Source organism: Electrophorus electricus, chromosome 15 (assembly GCF_041902795.1).
Source record: "Electrophorus electricus isolate QZ-2024a chromosome 15, ASM4190279v1, whole genome shotgun sequence".
Taxonomy (NCBI): Eukaryota; Metazoa; Chordata; class Actinopteri; order Gymnotiformes; family Gymnotidae; genus Electrophorus; species Electrophorus electricus.
In genome coordinates, this window is record NC_137511.1 from 26,540,001 (window position 1) to 26,562,500 (window position 22,500).

General features: G+C 45.0%; 1 protein-coding gene across 8 annotated transcripts in view; it reads left to right on the forward strand.

The window, feature by feature from the left end:
- ryr2a (ryanodine receptor 2a (cardiac)) overlaps positions 1 to 22,500 on the forward strand; it is a 191,129-nt gene that overhangs the window by 158,177 nt on the left and 10,452 nt on the right. For 5 of the 8 annotated variants that reach the window (XR_014117195.1, XM_035533858.2, XM_081697661.1 and 2 more), the window contains 21 exons: positions 1,419 to 1,518; positions 2,141 to 2,220; positions 2,408 to 2,484; positions 2,876 to 2,949; positions 4,492 to 4,509; positions 7,598 to 7,678; positions 7,841 to 7,929; positions 8,067 to 8,195; positions 8,459 to 8,563; positions 11,142 to 11,223; positions 11,455 to 12,257; positions 12,333 to 12,836; positions 13,180 to 13,253; positions 14,005 to 14,140; positions 14,540 to 14,626; positions 14,825 to 15,052; positions 16,105 to 16,235; positions 16,689 to 16,731; positions 16,848 to 16,981; positions 19,195 to 19,255; positions 19,550 to 19,696. Coding sequence is in view for 6 of the 8 variants with exons in the window: in XM_035533858.2 (XP_035389751.2) it covers positions 1,419 to 1,518; positions 2,141 to 2,220; positions 2,408 to 2,484; positions 2,876 to 2,949; positions 4,492 to 4,509; positions 7,598 to 7,678; positions 7,841 to 7,929; positions 8,067 to 8,195; positions 8,459 to 8,563; positions 11,142 to 11,223; positions 11,455 to 12,257; positions 12,333 to 12,836; positions 13,180 to 13,253; positions 14,005 to 14,140; positions 14,540 to 14,626; positions 14,825 to 15,052; positions 16,105 to 16,235; positions 16,689 to 16,731; positions 16,848 to 16,981; positions 19,195 to 19,255; positions 19,550 to 19,696 (3,183 nt within the window). In the remaining 2 variants the exon portion in view is untranslated. Of the gene's footprint in view, positions 1 to 1,418; positions 1,519 to 2,140; positions 2,221 to 2,407; positions 2,485 to 2,875; positions 2,950 to 4,491; positions 4,510 to 7,597; positions 7,679 to 7,840; positions 7,930 to 8,066; positions 8,196 to 8,458; positions 8,564 to 11,141; positions 11,224 to 11,454; positions 12,258 to 12,332; positions 12,837 to 13,179; positions 13,254 to 14,004; positions 14,141 to 14,539; positions 14,627 to 14,824; positions 15,053 to 16,104; positions 16,236 to 16,688; positions 16,732 to 16,847; positions 16,982 to 19,194; positions 19,256 to 19,549; positions 19,697 to 22,500 lie in introns of those variants that run through there. The other 3 variants (XM_035533860.2, XM_035533861.2, XR_014117196.1) reach the window with 2 other exon arrangements.

Sequence of the window (22,500 nt, forward strand, 5' to 3'; positions counted from 1 at the left end):
TCTGACATGACCAACCACATGACCAACAGACTGACTTACGAGATTAGTTTTGTTCTAGACAAGTTAAGCTTTTGGCCAGTGCAACATTAGCAGACTGCAGAAAACCATTGCTAGGGTTGTGAAAGGTGACGAAGCATGTCATTACACGGAAACACACAAAACACTAATTAGGCTGATGGAATTTGCATAATGCTAATTGCATAATTCTACATTTGCATAATGATAATTATGGAAAGTTTGTAGTGCTAACTTTCTTTTGTTATTAGCTATGTTAGCCTACCTTTTCAGTATTTAGAGAACAGTTCATCAATCAGCTACTGCAATGGCGAAGAGGATAAGCAAGGACACAAGTGCTAGAGACCAAAGCTAACCACCAAAGCTAACCACCAAAGCTAACCACCGAAGCTAACCACCGAAGCTAACCACACCTCCATCTGTGTTTTCTCATTCTAGTCACATAAAAGTCTTAAAATTTGTTTAGTTTATTTTTATCTTATTTTCATATTATCAAAGATTTAATGAAAAATTGCCAGCAAAAGAGTAACCTCTATCAATGTCCCTATTGGTTGCTTTTTCCTAAAGTTCCTTTTAAAACCATGTGTAATCCATTTGTTACAATTGCCTTTGTTTTTAACTTCAGTTGGAGGTACTTCCCCATAGTTCAGCGAGAAAATAACACACCCTTAAGATAATCTCTTGACTGTGGGAATAAAGGTAGTTGAAATGTTTGCTGTCCAACGTTTGCTACCATGGGATCGCACTAAGGCCACAGAAGCTTATTTCTCAAACTTAATGGAAAATAAAAAGAAGAATATTAGCATTACAATATTCCAATGAACAATATTTATTAAACACAGGGGCCATTTTTGATTCTCAGATTGGTTTAGTCCTTAGTAGCTATAAGTGCTTGATTCAGTGAGTATATACCATGAGGGGTACACTTCACCAGCAGGGTTCTAGCTACAATATGCTACCACTACTTCTAATTATAATTATAACTGTTGTTCTCGGGAAACAGTTAACTACCAGTGATTATAAAATGTAGGTAAATGTATAATCCTGGACTAGATTATAGATTTGAAATCTATATTTGAAGGAATTTTGCTAATCCAGTTAGATCAGGAACAGGTGATGATAGATAGCCACGTTTGTGTGTGTGTGTGTGTGTGTGTGTGTGTGTGTGTGTGTTATATGTATATGGCTTTGGGAGTATGGACCATTTACTACACTTTCAGTTGTTTAAAAGTTGTTTGTACTTTTAAACATTTGTGAAGTTGTCACCATGATGACATGTGTCAGATGTTTGTCATGAGCAACAATCCAGGAACACGGCGTTGGAGTGCACAGATCGCTGATGTCATCTGATGTTATCTGATGTCATCTTCTCTCATCTTCCCTCATCTTATGTCTGTGTGTAGGAGAAGGAGATGGAGAAGCAGAAGTTACTGTACCAGCAGGCCCGACTGCACGACCGTGGCGCAGCTGAGATGGTGCTACAGACCATCAGTGCCAGCAAAGGTGGGACACCGTCTTATCTATCTTCTCATCATTCATATTCAGGATTATCTCATCATTTATATTCACGATTATCTCATCATTCATTATCAGGATTATCTAATCATTCATATCCATGAATATCTCATGATTCATATGATTATCTCATCATTTGTATTCAGGAATATCTCATTCATATTCAGGATTATCTCCTCATTGGTACTCATGATTATCTCCTCATTCATATTCATGATTATCTCCTCATTCATATTCATGATTTATCTCATCATTCATATTCAGGATTATCCCATAATCATATTCTTATCTATACTGGGTATATACTTTTTTCATTAATTAATTTAATTACTTCATCTGATATTTTCTTAAAGCACTAATGGGCTCCTATCAGAACATTCATTACATGCAAAACACACATTGCTAAACACCAAAACAGGGATTACTTCCGTTTTAGCCTAAAAGGTAAATGAGACTATGTTAGCATCTATGGTTGTGTCACGTTATTATACACATCAAGCATAGCATCCAGGTTACCAAGGCTCTGCCAAGTTGTGATTTGGCTCTGATTCAGAGGTTGTGACTCGGCTCTGTTTCAGAGGTTGTGACTCGGCTCTGTTTGTTCACACAGGTGAGATGGGACCAATGGTGGCTTCCACTCTGAAGCTGGGTATCGCCATACTCAACGGTGGCAACTCCACGGTGCAGCAGGTGCAGTAACCCAGAGCTTCCAGAGATGGCCCTGTTAACAGATATTGTAACCATGGAGACTGTGAGGCTATTTGCTTTGTATATGAGGCAGACTTAAACTCTTAATCAACAAAATCACTACAAAATCAAAAGCAATTTTAATAAAATGTAAAACTGATTTGCTCGTCTATCTGTATCTGACTTGTAGAAAATGCTGGACTATCTAAAGGAGAAGAGAGATGTGGGTTTTTTCCAGAGTCTGGCTGGACTGATGCAGTCCTGCAGGTTAGACATGCTCCTTTACCTGACACTTTTATCCATAACTTACAACCATCACTGAACACAACTTGAGTAATTGAGGGTTAAGGGTTTTGTTCAGGGGCCCAACAGTGGAAACCTGCCAGTGGGAGTTGAACTGGTAACCTTCTGGCTACTGGTCCAGTACCTTCACCACTGCCTCTCCCACATCAGCCCTGCCTGAATCAGTGACCCCTAACTTATGACTTTCTCTGAGCTTTTCATAAAAATATTTCCTAAACACCGAGAATAAACTTTGGAAGCAATTTTACATTTCTGTTCTAGGCAGGTGAGAATGACCCACCTGTAAACTAAGCCAGACGCTGAGATGCTCTGACCAATAAGTCTCCATCTTTGTCTATTTGTGGATTTCTGACAGCGTTCTGGATCTGAACGCGTTCGAGAGGCAGAACAAGGCTGAGGGTTTGGGTATGGTCACAGAAGAAGGCTCAGGTACGTCACCCACGGACAGCTCCTTTACATGCAATACTTGTAACTCCATATCTGATATTATATTTCTAATATACATGTTTTCAAATGTACTCTAAGGTTTAATGAATTAACATACAATGTATTCACACTGTCTAATCATCAAAAGTCGATCCATTTTCCATCTGTCTTGTCTTATGTTAATATTGTTGGTTTTATTTGCTTATACAGTGATTCATCCAGGGCTTTGATGTCCACATACATGGTCATGATTTCCATGTTTAGTTTATGTCTTTGTAAGACACATAATAGTTTTTATTTTGTTTGATTTTCTTATGTGTGTGGGTGTGTGTGTGTGTAAATATAACTGTTAGATCGCATATATGTGTTTGTTTCCTCACATCTTTTCACTTTAAATTGATGAGCATTAATTCTAAGTAAAGGAACGCTTTACTCCAGCTGTGTTTGAAAGTTGCTGATGTGTTTTTCTATAAGGGTACCATGACAAAAAAAATAGCAACAACCCACCTTCCACCCCACATACTACCTCTCAACAAGACAGAAAATGCTAACAAGAAATTGCTGTAACATAAGATTAAAGAACAGCTTCACCAATATTTTCTTTTGGGCAGTAACTGTTTGTAATTACAAAAATATATTCCGTAATTAATCTTTCACAAAAAAACGCTTTTCGAGCTATTTATCTGCATGCTTCTTTGTTTCTATGTTGCCTCGGTAGTTCTAGTTCAGATTTTCTTTTCTTCATTTCAGCACTGAAAAGGAAGTGTAAATTTGTTTTCTCTACCGCTGCTGTTCCGTTCTTTCCTGTCATATTCCCGTCTGTGGAAGCAGAGCGCTTGCTGTCCTGCTGCTCTGTCCACTGATGCGTTGTTCCTCCTTTTGGATTTAGTCAACTTTGTTCCTGCAGTTCTACTACATGACAGTATCTTCCAGAAATTCAAACGAGTGGTGATTACACAAGATGCACTTGAATTACATCATTAATCATGTAATCTGCGTCACACCTGATTAAGAAGTGAAGGTTTTAAAATGATCCACTTGGTAATTATTATCGATGTCTAAGTGTACCGTTGTTATGAGGGTGCATTTGGTGTAGTATATCCTTTTCAAGATCCATAATCAAGAATTTATCATTTAGAAAGGGTTGCTGTCAAATCTGATCTAGAAAAAGGAATCTATCAAAAGTACCAGCCGTACACTTTAAAACTACACAGTGGTAAATACATCCCATAGCTGGTGCAGCATTAGAATTACACCTGCGGAATGCAGTCAACCCTTTTCAGAAATGAACTGCAAGTATGCAAAGCTGGATAACATCTGTAGGCTTATTTCAGAAAACGAAACCTTCTAAATGTCAACATCTATTTCCAGAGATCAGTAATTCCACGGCAGATAATTCGTTCTTTTCTGGAATGTTGCTGGTTTAATCCGAGTGCATCCCTTCCCACTCCGAGAGAAGAAAGGACGGTTTGCTCTGTAATCTGTTTGACTGCTCACTCCTCTCTTTCCTTATCCTTCTTTCATGTTCCGTCTCCCCTTCCTCAGTCATCCGTCATGAGCGTGGTAATTATTCCCTTATGCTGTTATTTAGCTCTGTGTCCACTCTGTTCATGTCCTGAGCCCGACACGCACGTCACATACGTAACCTTCGCACCTGACACTGCAGTATCACTGTCACTCCTGACCGTCCCCACTGGCCCCCGGTCTCCCATGTTGCTCTTGGAGTACTGCTCTGTCACAGACCTGTAGCCAATCACACGATTGTTTCTGCCTCCTTCTCAGGATTTGCACAGTTTCTGGCACGATAGATGTAAGAGCAGTTAGGTGTTTTGGTCTCCCTCCCTTGCCCTGCTCCAACTCATACCTCTACCCATCCCAACCCCAACCCAACCCCAAACCTCCCCATCCCAACCCCAAACCTCCCCAACACAACCCCAACCCAACCCCATCCCAACCCTAAACCTCCCCAACCCAACCCCAAACCTCCCCAACCCAACCCCATCCCAACCCTAAACCTCCCCAACCCAAACCCAAACCTCCCCAACACAACCCCAACCCAACCCCAAACCTCCCCAACCCAACCCCAAACCTCCCCAACACAACCCCAACACAACCCCATCCCAACCCTAAACCTCCCCAACCCAACCCTAAACCTCCCCAACATAACCCCAACCCAACCCCAAACCTCCCCAACCCAAACCCAAACCTCCCCAACACCAACCCAACCCCAAACCTCCCCAACACAACCCCATCCCAACCCCAAACCTCCCCAACCCCATCCCAACCCCAAACCACCCCAACCCAACCCCATCCCAACCCCAACCCTCCCCAACCCCAACCCTAAACCTTCCCAACCCAACTCCATCCCAACCTCAAACCTCCCCAACCCAACCCCAACCCAACCCCAAACCTCCCCAACACAACCCCATCCCAACCCCAAACCTCCCCAACCCCAAACCTCCCCAACCCAACCCCAAACCTCCCCAACACAACCCCATCCCAACCCCAAACCACCCCAACCCAACCCCATCCCAACCCCAACCCTCCCCAACCCCAACCCTAAACCTTCCCAACCCAACTCCATCCCAACCTCAAACCTCCCCAACCCAACCCCAACCCAACCCAACCCCAACCCAACCCCAAACCTCCCCAACCCCAAACCTCCCCAAGACCACTCCAAAACCAATCCCAGACATCCCCCCCCAGCTCCCTCCCTGCTTTCCTGGTCATGTGCGTTTCATTCCTGCTCTCTGCCACAGTGGCTGCGTGTCTCAGTGCGGAACGTCTGTGTGCTGTGGTCCCTCTCCGTAACCTGTGTGCTGTGGTCCCTCTCCGTAACCTGTGTGCTGTGTTTCCTTGGACCGGTGGCTTTTCTGTGCTGCACTGATGTGTCCGAGTGGCGAGTCTCCCCATAGCCCTTGTCACCATCTTCCTCCCCCCTCCCAGACCCCTTGCTCCTCTTCCTCTCCAGTGAGGCAGGCTGCTCAGTCTGTGTTTCCTAGCATACCCTGTTGTCTGTGCTTACTTTTATTAGTTTGGCGGTTCTTTTCTTTGTTTAGTGACACTTGTTTGGTTTGGGTGTGTTGGTTCGTTTCTTGATGACACTATTATCTGAAGATCTGTGTTGTGTTTTTTTGAAATTCTCTCATTTCATCCCTCCATCCATCTTTGTTTCCATTTTCAGTTGCACTTTTAAAAGTGAAATGATACACTTTACAGTGATAAGAATGATAGACCAGAGGAAGTCTAACCAAATCAAATGTTTTATCCACAGATGATTTGTCTTACCAGGATTTTATTATAACCTTTTTTTAATAGTGGTTAATAAGATGGTAGTGTTCATTAGGTTAAGATGTGTATGTTCTGTTTGCATGTTAAGTATAAGACATAGATGCTGTGAAATCACAGTGTGTAAAGCGATGAGCTTGATAGGCTTCTGTTCTGGTTTATCATCGTCTGGACAAACAGCCTGAACGTGCACCCTGACCTCTGACTGCATCGATCTCTCTGCTTGAGTCACTGATTAAATGATAATCTACTTACTTTATGCAGACCGATAGATTGATGTGTAAATGGCTCTTTGATCTGAAATAAAATAGAGCCACAAAAAGTGGGTAATGCCCTTTACGTACAACACAGAGCTGCAGGCACTTTCAGGCTAATTTGATGTAGCACAAGTAAAGGTCTTGTGAAATGACCTAGCCCTGCTCCCATGGTTGTCAGAACTGTATATTGTATTGTATTGTATCAAACTCATCTCAGAATCACACTTGGACGGTGCTCTCATATCCGTTAACCATGAGAAACACATGGTTAACGCAGCATTTTATTCTGACAAAGCTCCAGCACATGCAGACCTTTGACCTCACTACAAACGTGCTGAAATCAGGTTCAAACTTGCTTATGTGAATTGCTAAAAAAAAATAAACAGCACTTATTAAAGTGATGGTGTAGCTGTGTAGTAGTGTAGCTGTGTTCACACTACAAAATTTTAAAAGTGCTTAAACTCAGAGTTCCTTTCACTCTGTTGTAAGGGAAAAACTTGGGATGCAAACATTAGAATTGGCCAGTTATCTAATTACACTGGTCAGACAGTAAACCGAAACGAGCACTGAGATATCCGAGAGAAATCGTCTGATGACGTATGTGTGATGTGGGTTTCCTACAGGTGATTCTACGGGGTCTTCCAGTATAGCCATGACTTACATGAAACAGAGATATGTTTACCTCACGCATTTTCCCATCAAGTGAACTCATGGTGCCAGTATCCTGTCAGAAGCACCTTTGCTAGTCAAGATCGCCACACTGACCCCAAATCAGGTCATTAAGCACCAATGTTTTCTTTCTGAAGTATTTCTACAGAAACTCTGTGGTCCCTGTTTCATCCAAACTCGCCAGTTTGTCGTTAGTCTGTGTGGAACTGGAATAAAATGCTGTTGATCACCCATATATTTCACCTACTCTGATAGCCACCTGTGTGTGTGTGTGCGTGCGTGTGCGTGTGTGCACGGTGCGAGGGTGTGTGTGTGGTGGCATGTATGGGTGGTCTGAGGGCCGTGCTCAACCCACGCGCCCCTCTCAGACTTCACTAGCTGCGCAGTGTCCCGTTTCCATGGTGACTGACACAGTGTGGTCTGTTCGGGCCGTGCAGGTGAGAAGGTCATGCGGGACGATGAGTTCACCTGTGACCTGTTTCGCTTCCTGCAGCTGCTCTGCGAAGGTCACAACTCAGGTGAGGGTCACCTGCACAAAGTGTCTAGTGTATGAAGACCACGCCCCTCAGGGGCACAGACAGCCCTCTGGAACCAATCACATGGTGTGCGTTATTTCGTAAGCGGCCGTGCCAGGTTTATCCGGTTTTATTTTATGGCGATGCGTATGTGTCGTGCGGCAGATTTCCAGAACTACCTGCGAACGCAGACGGGGAACAATACGACAGTCAACGTCATCATCTCCACCGTGGACTACCTTCTTAGAGTACAGGTGAGATGGTATAGGTGAAAACTAGCTAGTCGTAGGCGGTTAGCTCACTCGATCAGCTACTCCGGTGTTTTGAAGAATACTAAACGATGACACTACAATACCAGACACCCTGCCCACCTGCTCGTCATTTTGTTCAGGAGTCGATCAGTGATTTCTACTGGTATTATTCTGGGAAGGATGTGATTGACGAACAGGGCCAGCGGAATTTCTCCAAGGCCATCAACGTGGCCAAACAGGTGTTCAACACTATTACAGAGTATATTCAGGTACAGTTTCTTATTTCCATGTGTGATTCTGTGATGGTGTCACATTTATTTACCATATGTATGCAGTTAATGTACACATATATGTACACATATTGAGAAGAAATGACTTGTCATGCCTCTCTCACTGGGCTAAATCTTATGCCTTCTAAATTTCTAGACCTTCAAAGTCCAATATCATTTCTGATGCCTTTTCAATGTTCAACGAAGCCAGAAGACTTAGACTGTGGTAGCAAGCCGAGCTTTTTGTGGTGTTGGTGTTACAGGGGCCCTGCACGGGTAACCAACAGAGCCTGGCGCACAGCCGCCTGTGGGACGCCGTGGTGGGCTTCCTCCATGTGTTCGCACACATGCAGATGAAGCTGTCTCAGGTAAGATAACAGACAACTCACAACTGTGCAAACACCATGCTGTTGAGGTTGGGTCAAGAGATTGAGCTTGGGGAGGGTGGGGTTGGGGTGGGGTGGGATCAGGGGGGTTTGGGATTGGAGTGGGGCCTAGGGAAGTATTTTGTCATGATCCACTCTAATACAGGCATTCCAGTATGTGCCTACAGATGAGTCCAAAGGTTCATTTTTTCCTCAGATAAATACAATGTTCTATTTGGTAAGTCAATCAGGGTACTCACTTTACTCACAAAGGAGGTCATTTTTAAAACTATCGATGAGAGAAAGATCTTTGTCAGCTTCAATTTACTACCTTGCATCTCAAGATCAAAAGTTTACATATACCAAATTGACTCGCTCTTTAAACAGTCTGGAAAATTCTGGATATTGATGTAATAAGTTTTAGAAACTTGTCATTGACCAGTTGTTGATTGAGGCAGACAAGATGGCTGCAGTGGATGTATTTAAACCAAGAAAAAAGATTCTAGACCTACAAAAACATACCTACAGATTCTAGACCTACAGAAACAAACCTACATATTCTAGACCTACAGAAACAGACCTGCAGATTCTAGATTAACTCCCTGGGCTAAACAATCTTTGCTTCAAAAATTCAACTGAACCCTACAGCAACAAAGAAACTTGTGAAGGAGTTGGAGGCTTCAGTTACCAAATTATCTACAACACCACTAAGAGATCCCTACATCCACCACTAAGAGATCCCTACATCCACCACTAAGAGATCCTTACATCCACCACTAAGAGATCCCTACATCCACCACTAAGAGATCCCTACATCCACCACTAAGAGATCCCTACATCACCACTAAGAGATCCCTACATCACCACTAAGAGATCCTTACATCCACCACTAAGAGATCCTTACATCCACCACTAAGAGATCCTTACATCCACCACTAAGAGATCCTTACATCCACCACTAAGAGATCCTTACATCACCACTAAGAGATCCTTACATCCACCACTAAGAGATCCCTACACCACTACTAAGAGATCCTTACATCCACCACTAAGAGATCCTTACATCACCACTAAGAGATCCTTACATCACCACTAAGAGATCCCTATATCACTACTAAGAGATCCCTACATCACCACTAAGAGATCCCTACATCACCACTAAGAGATCCCTACATCACCACTAAGAGATCCCTACATCACTACTAAGAGATCCCTAAATCATCCACACTTCACCACTAATGGATCCTTGCATCATCACTAAGAGATGCCTACATCACTACTAAGAGATCTTTACATCATCCCTACATCACCACTAAGAGATCCTTACATCACCACTAAGAGATCCCTATATCACTACTAAGAGATCCCTACATCACCACTAAGAGATCCCTACATCACCACTAAGAGATCCCTACATCACCACTAAGAGATCCTTACATCCACCACTAAGAGATCCTTACATCCACCACTAAGAGATCCTTACATCACCACTAAGAGATCCCTATATCACTACTAAGAGATCCCTATATCACTACTAAGAGATCCCTACATCACCACTAAGAGATCCCTATATCACTACTAAGAGATCCCTAAATCATCCACACTTCACCACTAATGGATCCTTGCATCATCACTAAGAGATGCCTACATCACTACTAAGAGATCTTTACATCATCCCTACATCACCACTAATAGATCCCTACATCACCATTAAAAAATCGTTACATCCCTATTAAGAGATCCCTACATCACCACCAAGAGATCCCTGTATCACCATTAAGAGATGCCTACATCACCACCAAGAAATCCCTACATCACCACTATTAGATCCCTGCATCACCATTGAGAGATCCTTATATCCCACATCACGAGAACCTAACAGCTTTATCAGTGGCTGGAGTATTAAGCATGTAATGCAAATACCACCAACCCAAATGTAAATCCTGTGTGGGATAAAATCCCGTTTTTGGGGGTGTTTGTTGGAAAAGGGACTGGTATACATGCTGAAATGGCAAATCTGGTTCTACTGGTGTTCACGTCAGAAAAAAGCTAAAGGTTATAATACACAGCACAAAATTCTAGTTTTGAAATAACACCCAAGTCCAACTGAACACTGTACTTGTTTCTTGTGGATGGATTACGATTGTAGTTGTAATGTCAGTAGTCAGACGGTTCTGTTTAGTCTATTTTTAGGGCAAATGTGGCAAACCCAAAGAGTTCATACAACACTTGGTGTTGCTCCACTGGCATTTCCTGGGTGCATTTACATTTATCTGACACTTTTATCCAAAGCGACTTACAACCTGAGTAATTGAGGGTTAAGGGTCTTGCTCAGGGGCCCAGCAGTGGGGGACTTGAACCAACCTTCCAATTACAAGTCAAGTAGCTTCACCGCTGAGGCATCGGTAGATGACATGTTTAAGGCATAGGGAACATACATATATTGTACATACATAGAATATATATATTTATCTGCATATATACATTTTTCTCTATGCTGTGTATGACTATGTATGTGACAAATAAACCGAACTTGAACAGAGCTGGTGATCTTGGTGACTGAGGTGTTTCTGGTTTGCAGGACTCCAGTCAGATCGACCTGCTGAAAGAGCTGATGGACCTCCAGAAGGACATGGTTGTGATGTTGCTGTCCATGTTAGAGGGTGAGTGCGGCTTGCGTTGAGATTGAGTTGAGCTTAATCCAGTTCGCTTCCATTAAAACATAACAATAAATCAAAGCTTTGTGTATTCCCGCAGGGCATCCAATGCTGTGGTTCATAAATGAAACAATAATAATAATAATAATAATAATAATAATAATTAGGTTTATGAAGAGAAATGTTAAGATAAAAGAAATGCTAAGTTAATTTAAAAACCCTTTTCCCTCCTCTTAGGAAATGTTGTAAATGGTACCATCGGAAAGCAGATGGTCGACATGTTGGTGGAGTCCTCCAACAATGTTGAGATGATTCTCAAGTTCTTTGACATGTTCCTGAAACTAAAAGACCTCACGTCTTCCGACGCCTTCAAAGAGTACGACCCTGATGGGAAGGGTATCATCTCCAAAAGGGACTTCCACAAAGCCATGGAGAGCCAGAAGCACTACACCCAGTCGGAGACCGAGTTCCTGCTCTCCTGCGCCGAGACGGATGAGAACGAGTTGCTGGACTATGAGGAGTTTGTGGAGCGCTTCCACGAGCCGGCAAAGGACATCGGCTTCAACGTGGCCGTGCTCCTGACCAACCTCTCGGAGCACATGCCGCACGACTCGCGCCTGCAGACGTTCCTGGAGCTGGCCGACAGCGTGCTGAACTACTTCCAGCCCTACCTGGGCCGCATCGAGATCATGGGCAGTGCCAAACGCATCGAGCGCGTCTACTTCGAGATCAGTGAGTCCAGCCGCACGCAGTGGGAGAAGCCGCAGGTGAAGGAGTCCAAGCGACAGTTCATCTTCGACGTGGTCAACGAGGGTGGCGAGAAGGAGAAGATGGAGCTCTTCGTCAACTTCTGCGAGGACACCATCTTTGAGATGCAGCTGGCGGCGCAGATGTCCGACACCGGCGAGCGCTCCGCCGTTAAGGAGGAGAGCGAGCGGGAGAGGCCCGAGGAGGAGGCGCCCGAGATGGGCTTCTTCTCCGTTACCACTGTCCACACTGCCCTGCTTGCCCTGCGCTACAACGTCATGCTCCTCGTGAAGGTGAAAACCAGTAATTTAGGGCGATTCGCTGTAATTTACGGTAATGGGATGTAATCTAATGTGATCTAATCTCAGGTGCTGTCCATGAAGAGCCTGAAGAAGCAGCTTAAGAAGGCGAAGAAGATGACGGTGAAGGACCTGGTGACGACGTTCGCAGCGTTCTACTGGAGCGCCGTGATGGGCCTTCTGCACTTCGCCTTCAGCGTGGCTCGAGGATTTTTCCGCATCGTCTACAACAGCTTCCTGGGCGGCAGCCTGGTGGAGGGCGCCAAGACCATGAAGGTATCGGAGCTGCTGGCCAACATGCCCGACCCGACGCAGGACGAGGTGAGGGGCGAGGGGGAGGAGGCCGAGAGGAAGCTGGCCGACAAAGCCTCCGACGAGGAAGATCTGGCCGACCTGGCGGTGGCGTCGGACGACACCGACCTGCTGACGGACATTTTCGGGTTGGACCTGAAGCGAGAGGGTGGTCAGTATAAACTGATGCCCCATAATCCCCATGCCGACCTGACAGAGCTGCTGAACACACCTGTGGCCCCGCCCCCGACACCTTCTCCTGAGCACAGCAGGAGACTCCAGGTAACGACAGCAGACGAGCAACTTAAAAAAAGGTATCTGCGTACCTGTTAACAAACAATCGTTAACAGGAACCTATTAACAACACTGGAACCAATTAGCATGCCAAAGCAATTAGTGAATGTGGTAACTATCTATGCTCATAAAATGGCGCGATATCTACTGAACCAATTATAACAACAACAACAATAATAATGAAGCACTTTTCTTATGCTCAAGGTGTACCAACAGTAGAAAACTCAAAAGAAGAACATTACGTGCTGTTTATCTTTGCTGAGGTTAGGTCGGGTGTTTGGTACTGATGAGTTTGAGAACAGACACACACACGCGTTCTTTTCTTTTATAGACAAAGGGCTCGACGTCGTCGACGGATGAGAAAGAAATCGCGGATGAGAGCAAGTCTATGCCGGAGAAGGCCGAGTAGGTTTCCTTGCTTAGCTGTTATTGCAGTTTGACACTTTGAGAGTCCACGTTCGTTTACTCATTTTGCAACGTCTCAAACTAAAGACATTAGAAAGAAGTTCAATGACCTCAGCTTTCAGTCTCTTCAGCCAATGCAGTTTTAATTCCTAATGCTCAGTCCGAGTCTGTGTATAAAAACACAGATTCAAATTTTTATCACTGTAAGTCAAATTGAATTTATAAAGCACTTTTCACAATAGTTGTCACAAAGCAGCTTTACAAATGTCTGAGTCCAGGACACCAGTGAAGAAGCCAAGGGCGACATTGGCAAGAAAACACTCCCTAAAGAATGAGGAAGAATAATTTAACAATTTACCTGACACTTTTATTCAAAGCGCCTTACAATCATGTCTGAACACGACTTGAGTAATTGAGGGTTAAGGGTCTTGCTCGGGGGCCCAACAGTGGAAACCTGGCAGTGGTGGGACTTGAACTGGTAACCTTCTGGTTACTGGTCCAGTACCTGAACCACCACTGCCACCTGAAGAAACCTTGAGAGGGACCAAGACTCAAGGAGGGGTGTTTCACATCCTCCTTTGGCTGAAAGTGGAACTAATTGGCTATTATGAGTCCTGGCACACGATGGTAGAGCAACCGTCCCTGGATGGACAAGGATTGAGCATCATTGTGGTATAGTGTAACTGCTGCGCCGATAACTGCTCACTCACGAGCTTCTGCCTGTTCCTCGCTGTTCTCTCGTCACGTGCAGAGGTGAGGATGGAGAGAAGAAGGAGGTCCTGAAGAAACGCAGGACACAGCAACAATACTCCTCCAAACCGGACGAGCCGGACCTGCAGGAGTCGGCCTTCTGGAAAAAGATCATCGCCTACCAGCGCAAGCTGCTGGTAAGGGTTCCCGGCCGGTCGTTGGCAGGACAACGGAGAAGAGTGGAATGATTAGGTTGTGCTGCTCGAGTCGAACAAGCGGACAACGGACGAAACCTTTTTCACAGAACGGCCACGGTTATTTCAGGACCAGTAGTGACTGGATTAGAAAATTGAAAATCGCCCGTCATCTGGTTCGCAAATATGACCCCCTTTTTAAAAACAGCATGCTTTGAATTGTTGGTGGGAGGGTCTACGAATACAGTCGTTTTCACATCATGTCCGAGTCATGGCTGTTCACGGGAAGGCTTCACGAGAACATCCCACCCTTACGAATACGGAACCCCAAGTCCCGGGGTAATTACTCTCTTGTTCCCCACATCCGTGATGAATTAATTATTTCTTCCTGTCCTATTATAGAACTATTTTGCCAGGAACTTCTACAACATGAGGATGCTGGCTCTGTTCGTGGCCTTTGCGATCAACTTTATCCTGCTGTTTTACAAGGTGAACCTCCCCACCGTAACCCAAACTCAGCTGTGTCACGCCTCACAAGAGCTGGTCGCACACCGGTGTATTGGCTTTATCTTGAACCCAACGTGGTCATTTCTTAAATGTTTAGTAGTACCACCTCAGTGTTAGGGTGTCTATAGGACTCTGTTAAAAGGTTCACTGACTGATCATCTCTCTCTCTCTCTTCTGCAGGTGTCCACGTCCTCGGCGACGGTCGAGGACAAGCAGGCAATCTACAGCGCTGCAGCGGGCACCGGTCTGCGCTGGGACCCCCCGGGCGGCTCGCCCGCTGACCGTCACGCTGCTGTGCACTTCGTACTGGAGGAGAGCACCGGCTACATGGAGCCCACCCTGCGCATCCTGGCCGTGCTGCACACAGTCATCTCCTTCTTCTGCATCATAGGATACTACTGCCTCAAGGTGGGCCAGCCCCTGCGCTACAGCACCAACAGTACCCTGCAAAAAAGTGTCCCCTTTGGCAGCAGCTTGGCCTGCATTTTTAAGGTGATGCTATAGCTAGCTAGACCAGTCGCTGGTTAGCTGCAAAATGTACGGAAGAGCTGCAGATATCAGTATATCATCAAATAGATATTGTAAAACGCTTCCTACAGAATCAGCAAAACATAAAAGAACGATCGCTTTCTGTCAGGGAACGCTCGGCTCCCGCGAGCCACGTGACTTGGGAGGATGTTTGTTTGTGGCCACGCCTGCACACACCTGCACCTCGTCTTGTCTGTGTATTTAAACCCGTGTCAATGTGTGCAGTGCGTTGGTCATTGTTAGTGTAGCGTGTTTGTAACTATATCTATCGAGTCTTGACTGTTTGTTTAATATCGTGTTAAAGGTCGTTAGTGTTTAGTGTGCTCATGTTCATTGTTTGTGTTTTCACATGAGTGCCACATTTGTGTTTGAATAAATGTTCGTCCATGTCGAGGAAGTCTGTGCGTCCTGCTCCACGCCCTTCGGCACTCGGGCCAGCATGTTACGCTTTCTATATGTCGAATTCAAAAAGTTCACCAAAAGTCACATTTCTTGGACCGAAAAGGGTAACACAGCTATGGGCCAATCCCAGTATCTGTCCAGATGTGGACCAGACCCAGTATCTGTCCAGATGTGGACCAATCCCAGTATCTGTCCAGATGTGGACCAGACCCAGTATCTGTCCAGAGCCCGCACATGTCCACCACAAGCTGTCCACACGCATTTATAATTTTATGGCATAGACGCTTGATCCTCAGACCATGTGGGTGTGCAGATTTTACCTTTAACCCACGTGCCATGTGTGTTAGCACAGTGGTCAGATAGCAATCTTTGGTTAGAAAACAAGACACTTCTGCTGAGTTGTGTTGCTAATGTCTCTCCCATTATGTATCGCCTAAGTGAAAAAGTTTTATCAGTTATATTAACAGTTTTATATATGGGTAACAATTAAACAATTAATTCCATTAAAACCCATCCTCTGTCTTTTTAAGGTTCCCCTGGTGATCTTTAAGAGGGAGAAGGATGTTGCGAGAAAGTTGGAGTTTGACGGACTTTACATCACAGAGCAGCCGTCAGAGGACGACATTAAAGGACAGTGGGACAGACTGGTTATCAACACACAGTGAGTCCGATTCACACACACACACACACTCACACACACACATACTCACACACACACACACACACACACAGCCCATTATAAGAGAATGCAGGTCAGTGTTCATTATAGAACACTGTATGCTTTATTACACCCTAATCCATGTTGCAGCCAAGGAGATAATTACTCTCCATTAAATGCCAAAACAAATGGCATACAGTCACAGTGAGGGCCAGGATCCCTACAGCACTTTAACTGTGTGCAGGGTAGAGTGTTTATGGTGTTAAATAAAGATCTTTTATGAACAGTCTCCACCAGCCAGAAGAATTAATTACCTTGAGTGTTTCAGAGTTTATCTCCCTTGTTTTGTCATGTTACAGAGTTTGAGGTGCTTTCATAGATTTATAATCAGTTGAGGTGTCAATTCTCAGAATGTGACAGTGTTCCTAATACTGAGTTTTTTGTCTGATCCTCCAGATCTTTCCCAAACAACTACTGGGATAAATTTGTGAAAAGGAAGGTAGGATTAAATGATTGCTAAGGCACAAACCTGGACCTTATTTGAGAATTATTTATTTGAATGAATATTTTTTTAACTGCTAGATGTTGTGATCACTGTTGGATGTGTGTGTGTAGGTGATGGATAAGTATGGAGAGTTCTATGGACATGACCGCATCAGTGAACTGCTGGGCATGGACAAAGCTGCACTCGACTTTAGCCACGCTCATGAGAAGAAGAAACCCAAGAAAGACAGCTCACTCGCTGCAGTGTAAGTTTAGAAGAAAGGCAGCTCACTCGCTGCAGTGTAAGTTTAGAAGAAAGACAGCTCACTCGCTGCAGTGTAAGTTTAGAAGAAAGACAGCTCACTCGCTGCAGTGTAAGTTTAGAAGAAAGACAGCTCACTCGCTGCAGTGTAAGTTTAGAAGAAAGGCAGCTCACTCGCTGCAGTGTAAGTTTAGAAGAAAGGCAGCTCACTCGCTGCAGTGTAAGTTTAGAAGAAAGACAGCTCACTCGCTGCAGTGTAAGTTTAGAAGAAAGGCAGCTCACTCGCTGCAGTGTAAGTTTAGAAGAAAGACAGCTCACTCGCTGCAGTGTAAGTTTAGAAGAAAGACAGCTCACTCGCTGCAGTGTAAGTTTAGAAGAAAGACAGCTCACTCGCTGCAGTGTAAGTTTAGAAGAAAGACAGCTCACTCGCTGCAGTGTAAGTTTAGAAGAAAGACAGCTCACTCGCTGCAGTGTAAGTTTAGAAGAAAGACAGCTCACTCGCTGCAGTGTAAGTTTAGAAGAAAGACAGCTCACTCGCTGCAGTGTAAGTTTAGAAGAAAGACAGCTCACTCGCTGCAGTGTAAGTTTAGAAGAAAGACAGCTCACTCGCTGCAGTGTAAGTTTAGAAGAAAGACAGCTCACTCGCTGCAGTGTAAGTTTAGAAGAAAGACAGCTCACTCGCTGCAGTGTACGTTTAGAAGAAAGACAGCTCACTCGCTGCAGTGTAAGTTTAGAAGAAAGACAGCTCACTCGCTGCAGTGTAAGTTTAGAAGAAAGGCAGCTCACTCGCTGCAGTGTAAGTTTAGAAGAAAGACAGCTCACTCGCTGCAGTGTAAGTTTAGAAGAAAGACAGCTCACTCGCTGCAGTGTAAGTTTAGAAGAAAGGCAGCTCACTCGCTGCAGTGTAAGTTTAGAAGAAAGACAGCTCACTCGCTGCAGTGTAAGTTTAGAAGAAAGGCAGCTCACTCGCTGCAGTGTAAGTTTAGAAGAAAGACAGCTCACTCGCTGCAGTGTAAGTTTAGAAGAAAGACAGCTCACTCGCTGCAGTGTAAGTTTAGAAGAAAGACAGCTCACTCGCTGCAGTGTAAGTTTAGAAGAAAGACAGCTCACTCGCTGCAGTGTAAGTTTAGAAGAAAGACAGCTCACTCGCTGCAGTGTAAGTTTAGAAGAAAGACAGCTCACTCGCTGCAGTGTAAGTTTAGAAGAAAGACAGCTCACTCGCTGCAGTGTAAGTTTAGAAGAAAGACAGCTCACTCGCTGCAGTGTAAGTTTAGAAGAAAGACAGCTCACTCGCTGCAGTGTAAGTTTAGAAGAAAGACAGCTCACTCGCTGCAGTGTAAGTTTAGAAGAAAGACAGCTCACTCGCTGCAGTGTAAGTTTAGAAGAAAGACAGCTCACTCGCTGCAGTGTAAGTTTAGAAGAAAGACAGCTCACTCGCTGCAGTGTAAGTTTAGAAGAAAGGCAGCTCACTCGCTGCAGTGTAAGTTTAGAAGAAAGGCAGCTCACTCGCTGCAGTGTAAGTTTAGAAGAAAGACAGCTCACTCGCTGCAGTGTAAGTTTAGAAGAAAGACAGCTCACTCGCTGCAGTGTAAGTTTAGAAGAAAGGCAGCTCACTCGCTGCAGTGTAAGTTTAGAAGAAAGGCAGCTCACTCGCTGCAGTGTAAGTTTAGAAGAAAGACAGCTCACTCGCTGCAGTGTAAGTTTAGAAGAAAGACAGCTCACTCGCTGCAGTGTAAGTTTAGAAGAAAGACAGCTCACTCGCTGCAGTGTAAGTTTAGAAGAAAGACAGCTCACTCGCTGCAGTGTAAGTTTAGAAGAAAGACAGCTCACTCGCTGCAGTGTAAGTTTAGAAGTGTGTGTGTGTGTTTTCTCAGACTACAGGCCGGTATTCAGTGTGCCAGATGCTCATTAAACTAACCTGATTAAACCCACAATACGCCAGCTCCAACATCTGGAACATAATACCTCACTATCTCTTTCCATCTCTGCATTGCCAGTATTTTTTTACCTGTTCCAGTAGGGGGCAGTAGTAGCTAATGGTCAGTGCTGACACTCAACCTTGTTCATTTCCCAAGGTTGCCGACTTGCTGTAAGCCATATTTTTCATATAGCACATATACAACGTGAAATGTTTTGTTGCTGGTGAATATGATGAACAGTGCATGTCCGTCTGGGGCCTGTATCAGTGTCTCGTTGTTCTGTCTCTCCCAATGACAGGCTGAACTCTGTTGATGTGAAGTACCAGGTCTGGAAGCTGGGAGTCGTCTTCACAGATAATGTAAATATGTTAATATGTTATTACCTCCTGGGCAATAATCCATTCAGAAGAACCCTCGGGATCAACATGTGTGGATAACAATTAAATGAATGCAATTAGCATGGTGTCATTTGCATAATGGTTGCTATTACCTTGATAATTGTTAGCTACTACATTTGATTAATTATGAATGATATTAGCATTTTGTTTTAACGTTCTAATATAGCTTTAATCTCTAAGTCTGTCTATTGCTTTGTGTCCCCGTGCGCGTGCATGCGTGTTTGTGTGTGTGTGTGTGTGTGTGTGTGAGAACAGTCTTTCCTGTACCTAGCCTGGTACATGACCATGTCCATACTGGGTCACTATAACAACTTCTTCTTTGCTGCCCACCTGCTGGACATTGCCATGGGCTTTAAGACCCTGCGGACCATCCTGTCGTCTGTCACTCACAACGGTAAACAGGTACAGTCCTCTTCTCCTTATAGGACTCAAAACGCTGCACTGCACCTGGCAATCACCGCAAAGTAGTCTTAACCACACAGGGGTCACCTGATCAGCTCCAGCTGCTTTTGTGAAGTCTACAGACTGTAGTGTGTGGTCATTAACACTGTGTGAAGTCTGCAGACTGTAGTGTGTGGTCATTAACACTGTGCGAAGTCTGCAGACTGTAGTGTGTGGTCATTAACACTGTGCGAAGTCTGCAGACTGTAGTGTGTGGTCATTAACACTGTGCGAAGTCTGCAGACTGTAGTGTGTGGTCATTAACACTGCGAAGTCTGCAGACTGTAGTGTGTGGTCATTAACACTGTGCGAAGTCTGCAGACTGTAGTGTGTGGTCATTAACACTGTGCGAAGTCTGCAGACTGTAGTGTGTGGTCATTAACACTGTGCGAAGTCTGCAGACTGTAGTTTGTGGTCATTAACACTGTGCGAAGTCTGCAGACTGTAGTGTGTGGTCATTAACACTGTGCGAAGTCTGCAGACTGTAGTTTGTGGTCATTAACACTGTGCGAAGTCTGCAGACTGTAGTGTGTGGTCATTAACACTGCGAAGTCTGCAGACTGTAGTGTGTGGTCATTAACACTGTGCGAAGTCTGCAGACTGCAGTGTGTGGTCATTAACACTGCGAATTCTGCAGACTGTAGTCTGTGGTCATTAACACTGTTCAAAGTCTACAGACTGTAGTGTCTGGTCATTAACATTGTGTGAAGTCTACAGACTGTAGTGTGTGGTCATTAACACTGTGTGAAGTCTACAGACTGTAGTGTGTGGTCATTAACACTGTGTGAAGTCTAGAGTCTGTAGCGTGTGGTCAAGTGGTCTAACAACTCAACACTGGAACCTTATTCACAAGCAAGTGTACTTTATGAAATGACCACTTGTGTGTGTGTGTGTGTGTGTGTGTGTATTTCTGTGCGTGCGTGCGTGTGTGTGCGTGCGTGTATCTCTGCGTGCGTGTGTATGTGTATCTCTGTGTATCTCTGTGTGTGTGTATCTCTGTGCGTGCGTGTGTGTATCTCTGTGTGTATCTCTGTGTGTATCTCTGTGTGTGTGTGTATCTCTGTGCGTGCGTGTGTGTGTATCTCTGCGTGTATCTCTGTGTGTGTCTGTGTGTGCGTGTGTGTATCTGCGTGTATCTGTGTGTGTCTCTGTGTGCGTGCGTGTGTGTGTGTATCTCTGTGTGTGTGTGTGCGCGCATGTGTGTGTATCTCTGTGTGTGTGTATCTCTGTGCGTGCATATGTGTGTGTCTCTGTATGTGTGTGTGTGTGTGTGTGTATCTCTGTGCGTGCGTGTGTGTGTGTATCTCTGTGTGTGTGTATCTCTGTGTGTGTATCTCTGTGCATGCGTGTGTGTGTATCTGCGTGTATCTCTGTGTATCTGTGTGTGTATCTGTGCGTGCGTGTGTGTCTCTGCGTGCGTGTGTGTGTGTCTCTGCGTGCGTGCATGTGTGTGTGTGTGTATCTCTGCGCGTATCTGTGCGTGTGTGTGTATCTCTGCGTGTGTGTGCGCGTGTATCTCTGTGTGTGTATCTCTGTGCGTGTGTGTGTATCTCTGCGCGTATCTCTGTGCGTGTGTGTGTCTGTGCGTGTGTGTGTGTATCTCTGCATGTGTGTGTTTGCACGTGTATCTCTGTGTGTGTGTATCTCTGTGCGTGCGTGTGTGTGTGTGTGTGTATCTGTGTGTGTGTATCTCTGCGTGTATCTCTGTGTGTGTGTGTATCTCTGCGTGTATCTCTGTGTGTGTGTGTGTGTGTGTGTATCTGCGTGCATGCGTGTGTCTCTCTGCGTGCGTGTGTGTGTATCTCTGCACGTATCTCTGTGCGTGTGTCTGTGTGTGTGTGTGTATCTCTGCGTGTGCGTATCTCTGCATGTATCTCTGTGTGTGTGTATCTCTGTGCATGCATGTGTGTGTGCGTGTGTCTCTGTGCGTGTGTGTATCCCTGCGTGCGTGCGTGCGTGTGTATGTGTATCTCTGCGTGTATCTCTGTGTGTGTATCTCTGTGCGTGCGTGTGTGTGTGTATCTCTGTGTATCTGCGTGCGTGTGTGTGTGTATCTCTGTGTGTATCTCTGTGCGTGCGTGTATCTGTGTGTATCTCTGTGCGTGCGTGTGTGTATCTCTGCGTGCGTGTGTGTGTATCTCTGTGTGTATCTCTGTGTGTATCTCTGCCTGCGTGGGTGTGTGTCTCTGTGCGTGTGTATCTCTGTGTGTGTGTATCTCTGTGCGTGTATGTGTGTGTATCTATGTGTGTGTGTATCTCTGCGTGCACGTGTGTGTGTATCTCTGCGTGTGTGTGTTTGCACGTGTATCTCTGTGTGTGTGTGTATCTCTGTGCGTGTGTGTGTGTATCTCTGTGTGTGTGTGTATCTCTGCGTGTATCTCTGTGTGTGTGTGTATCTCTGCGTGCATGCGTGTGTCTCTCTGCGTGCGTGTGTGTATCTCTGCACGTATCTCTGTGCGTGTGTCTGTGTGCGTGTGTGTATCTGCATGTATCTCTGTGTGTGTGTATCTCTGTGCATGCATGTGTGTGTGCGTGTGTCTCTGCGTGTGTGTGTATCTCTGTGTGTATCTCTGTGTGTATCTCTGTGCGTGTGTGTATCCCTGCGTGCGTGCGTGCGTGCGTGTGTGTGTATCTGTGCGTGTGTGTGTGTATCTCTGTGCGTGTGTGTGTGTGTGTATCTCTGTGTGTGTGTATCTCTGTGCGTGCGTGTGTGTGTGTATCTCTGTGTGTGTGTATCTCTGTGCGTGCGTGTGTGTGTATCTCTG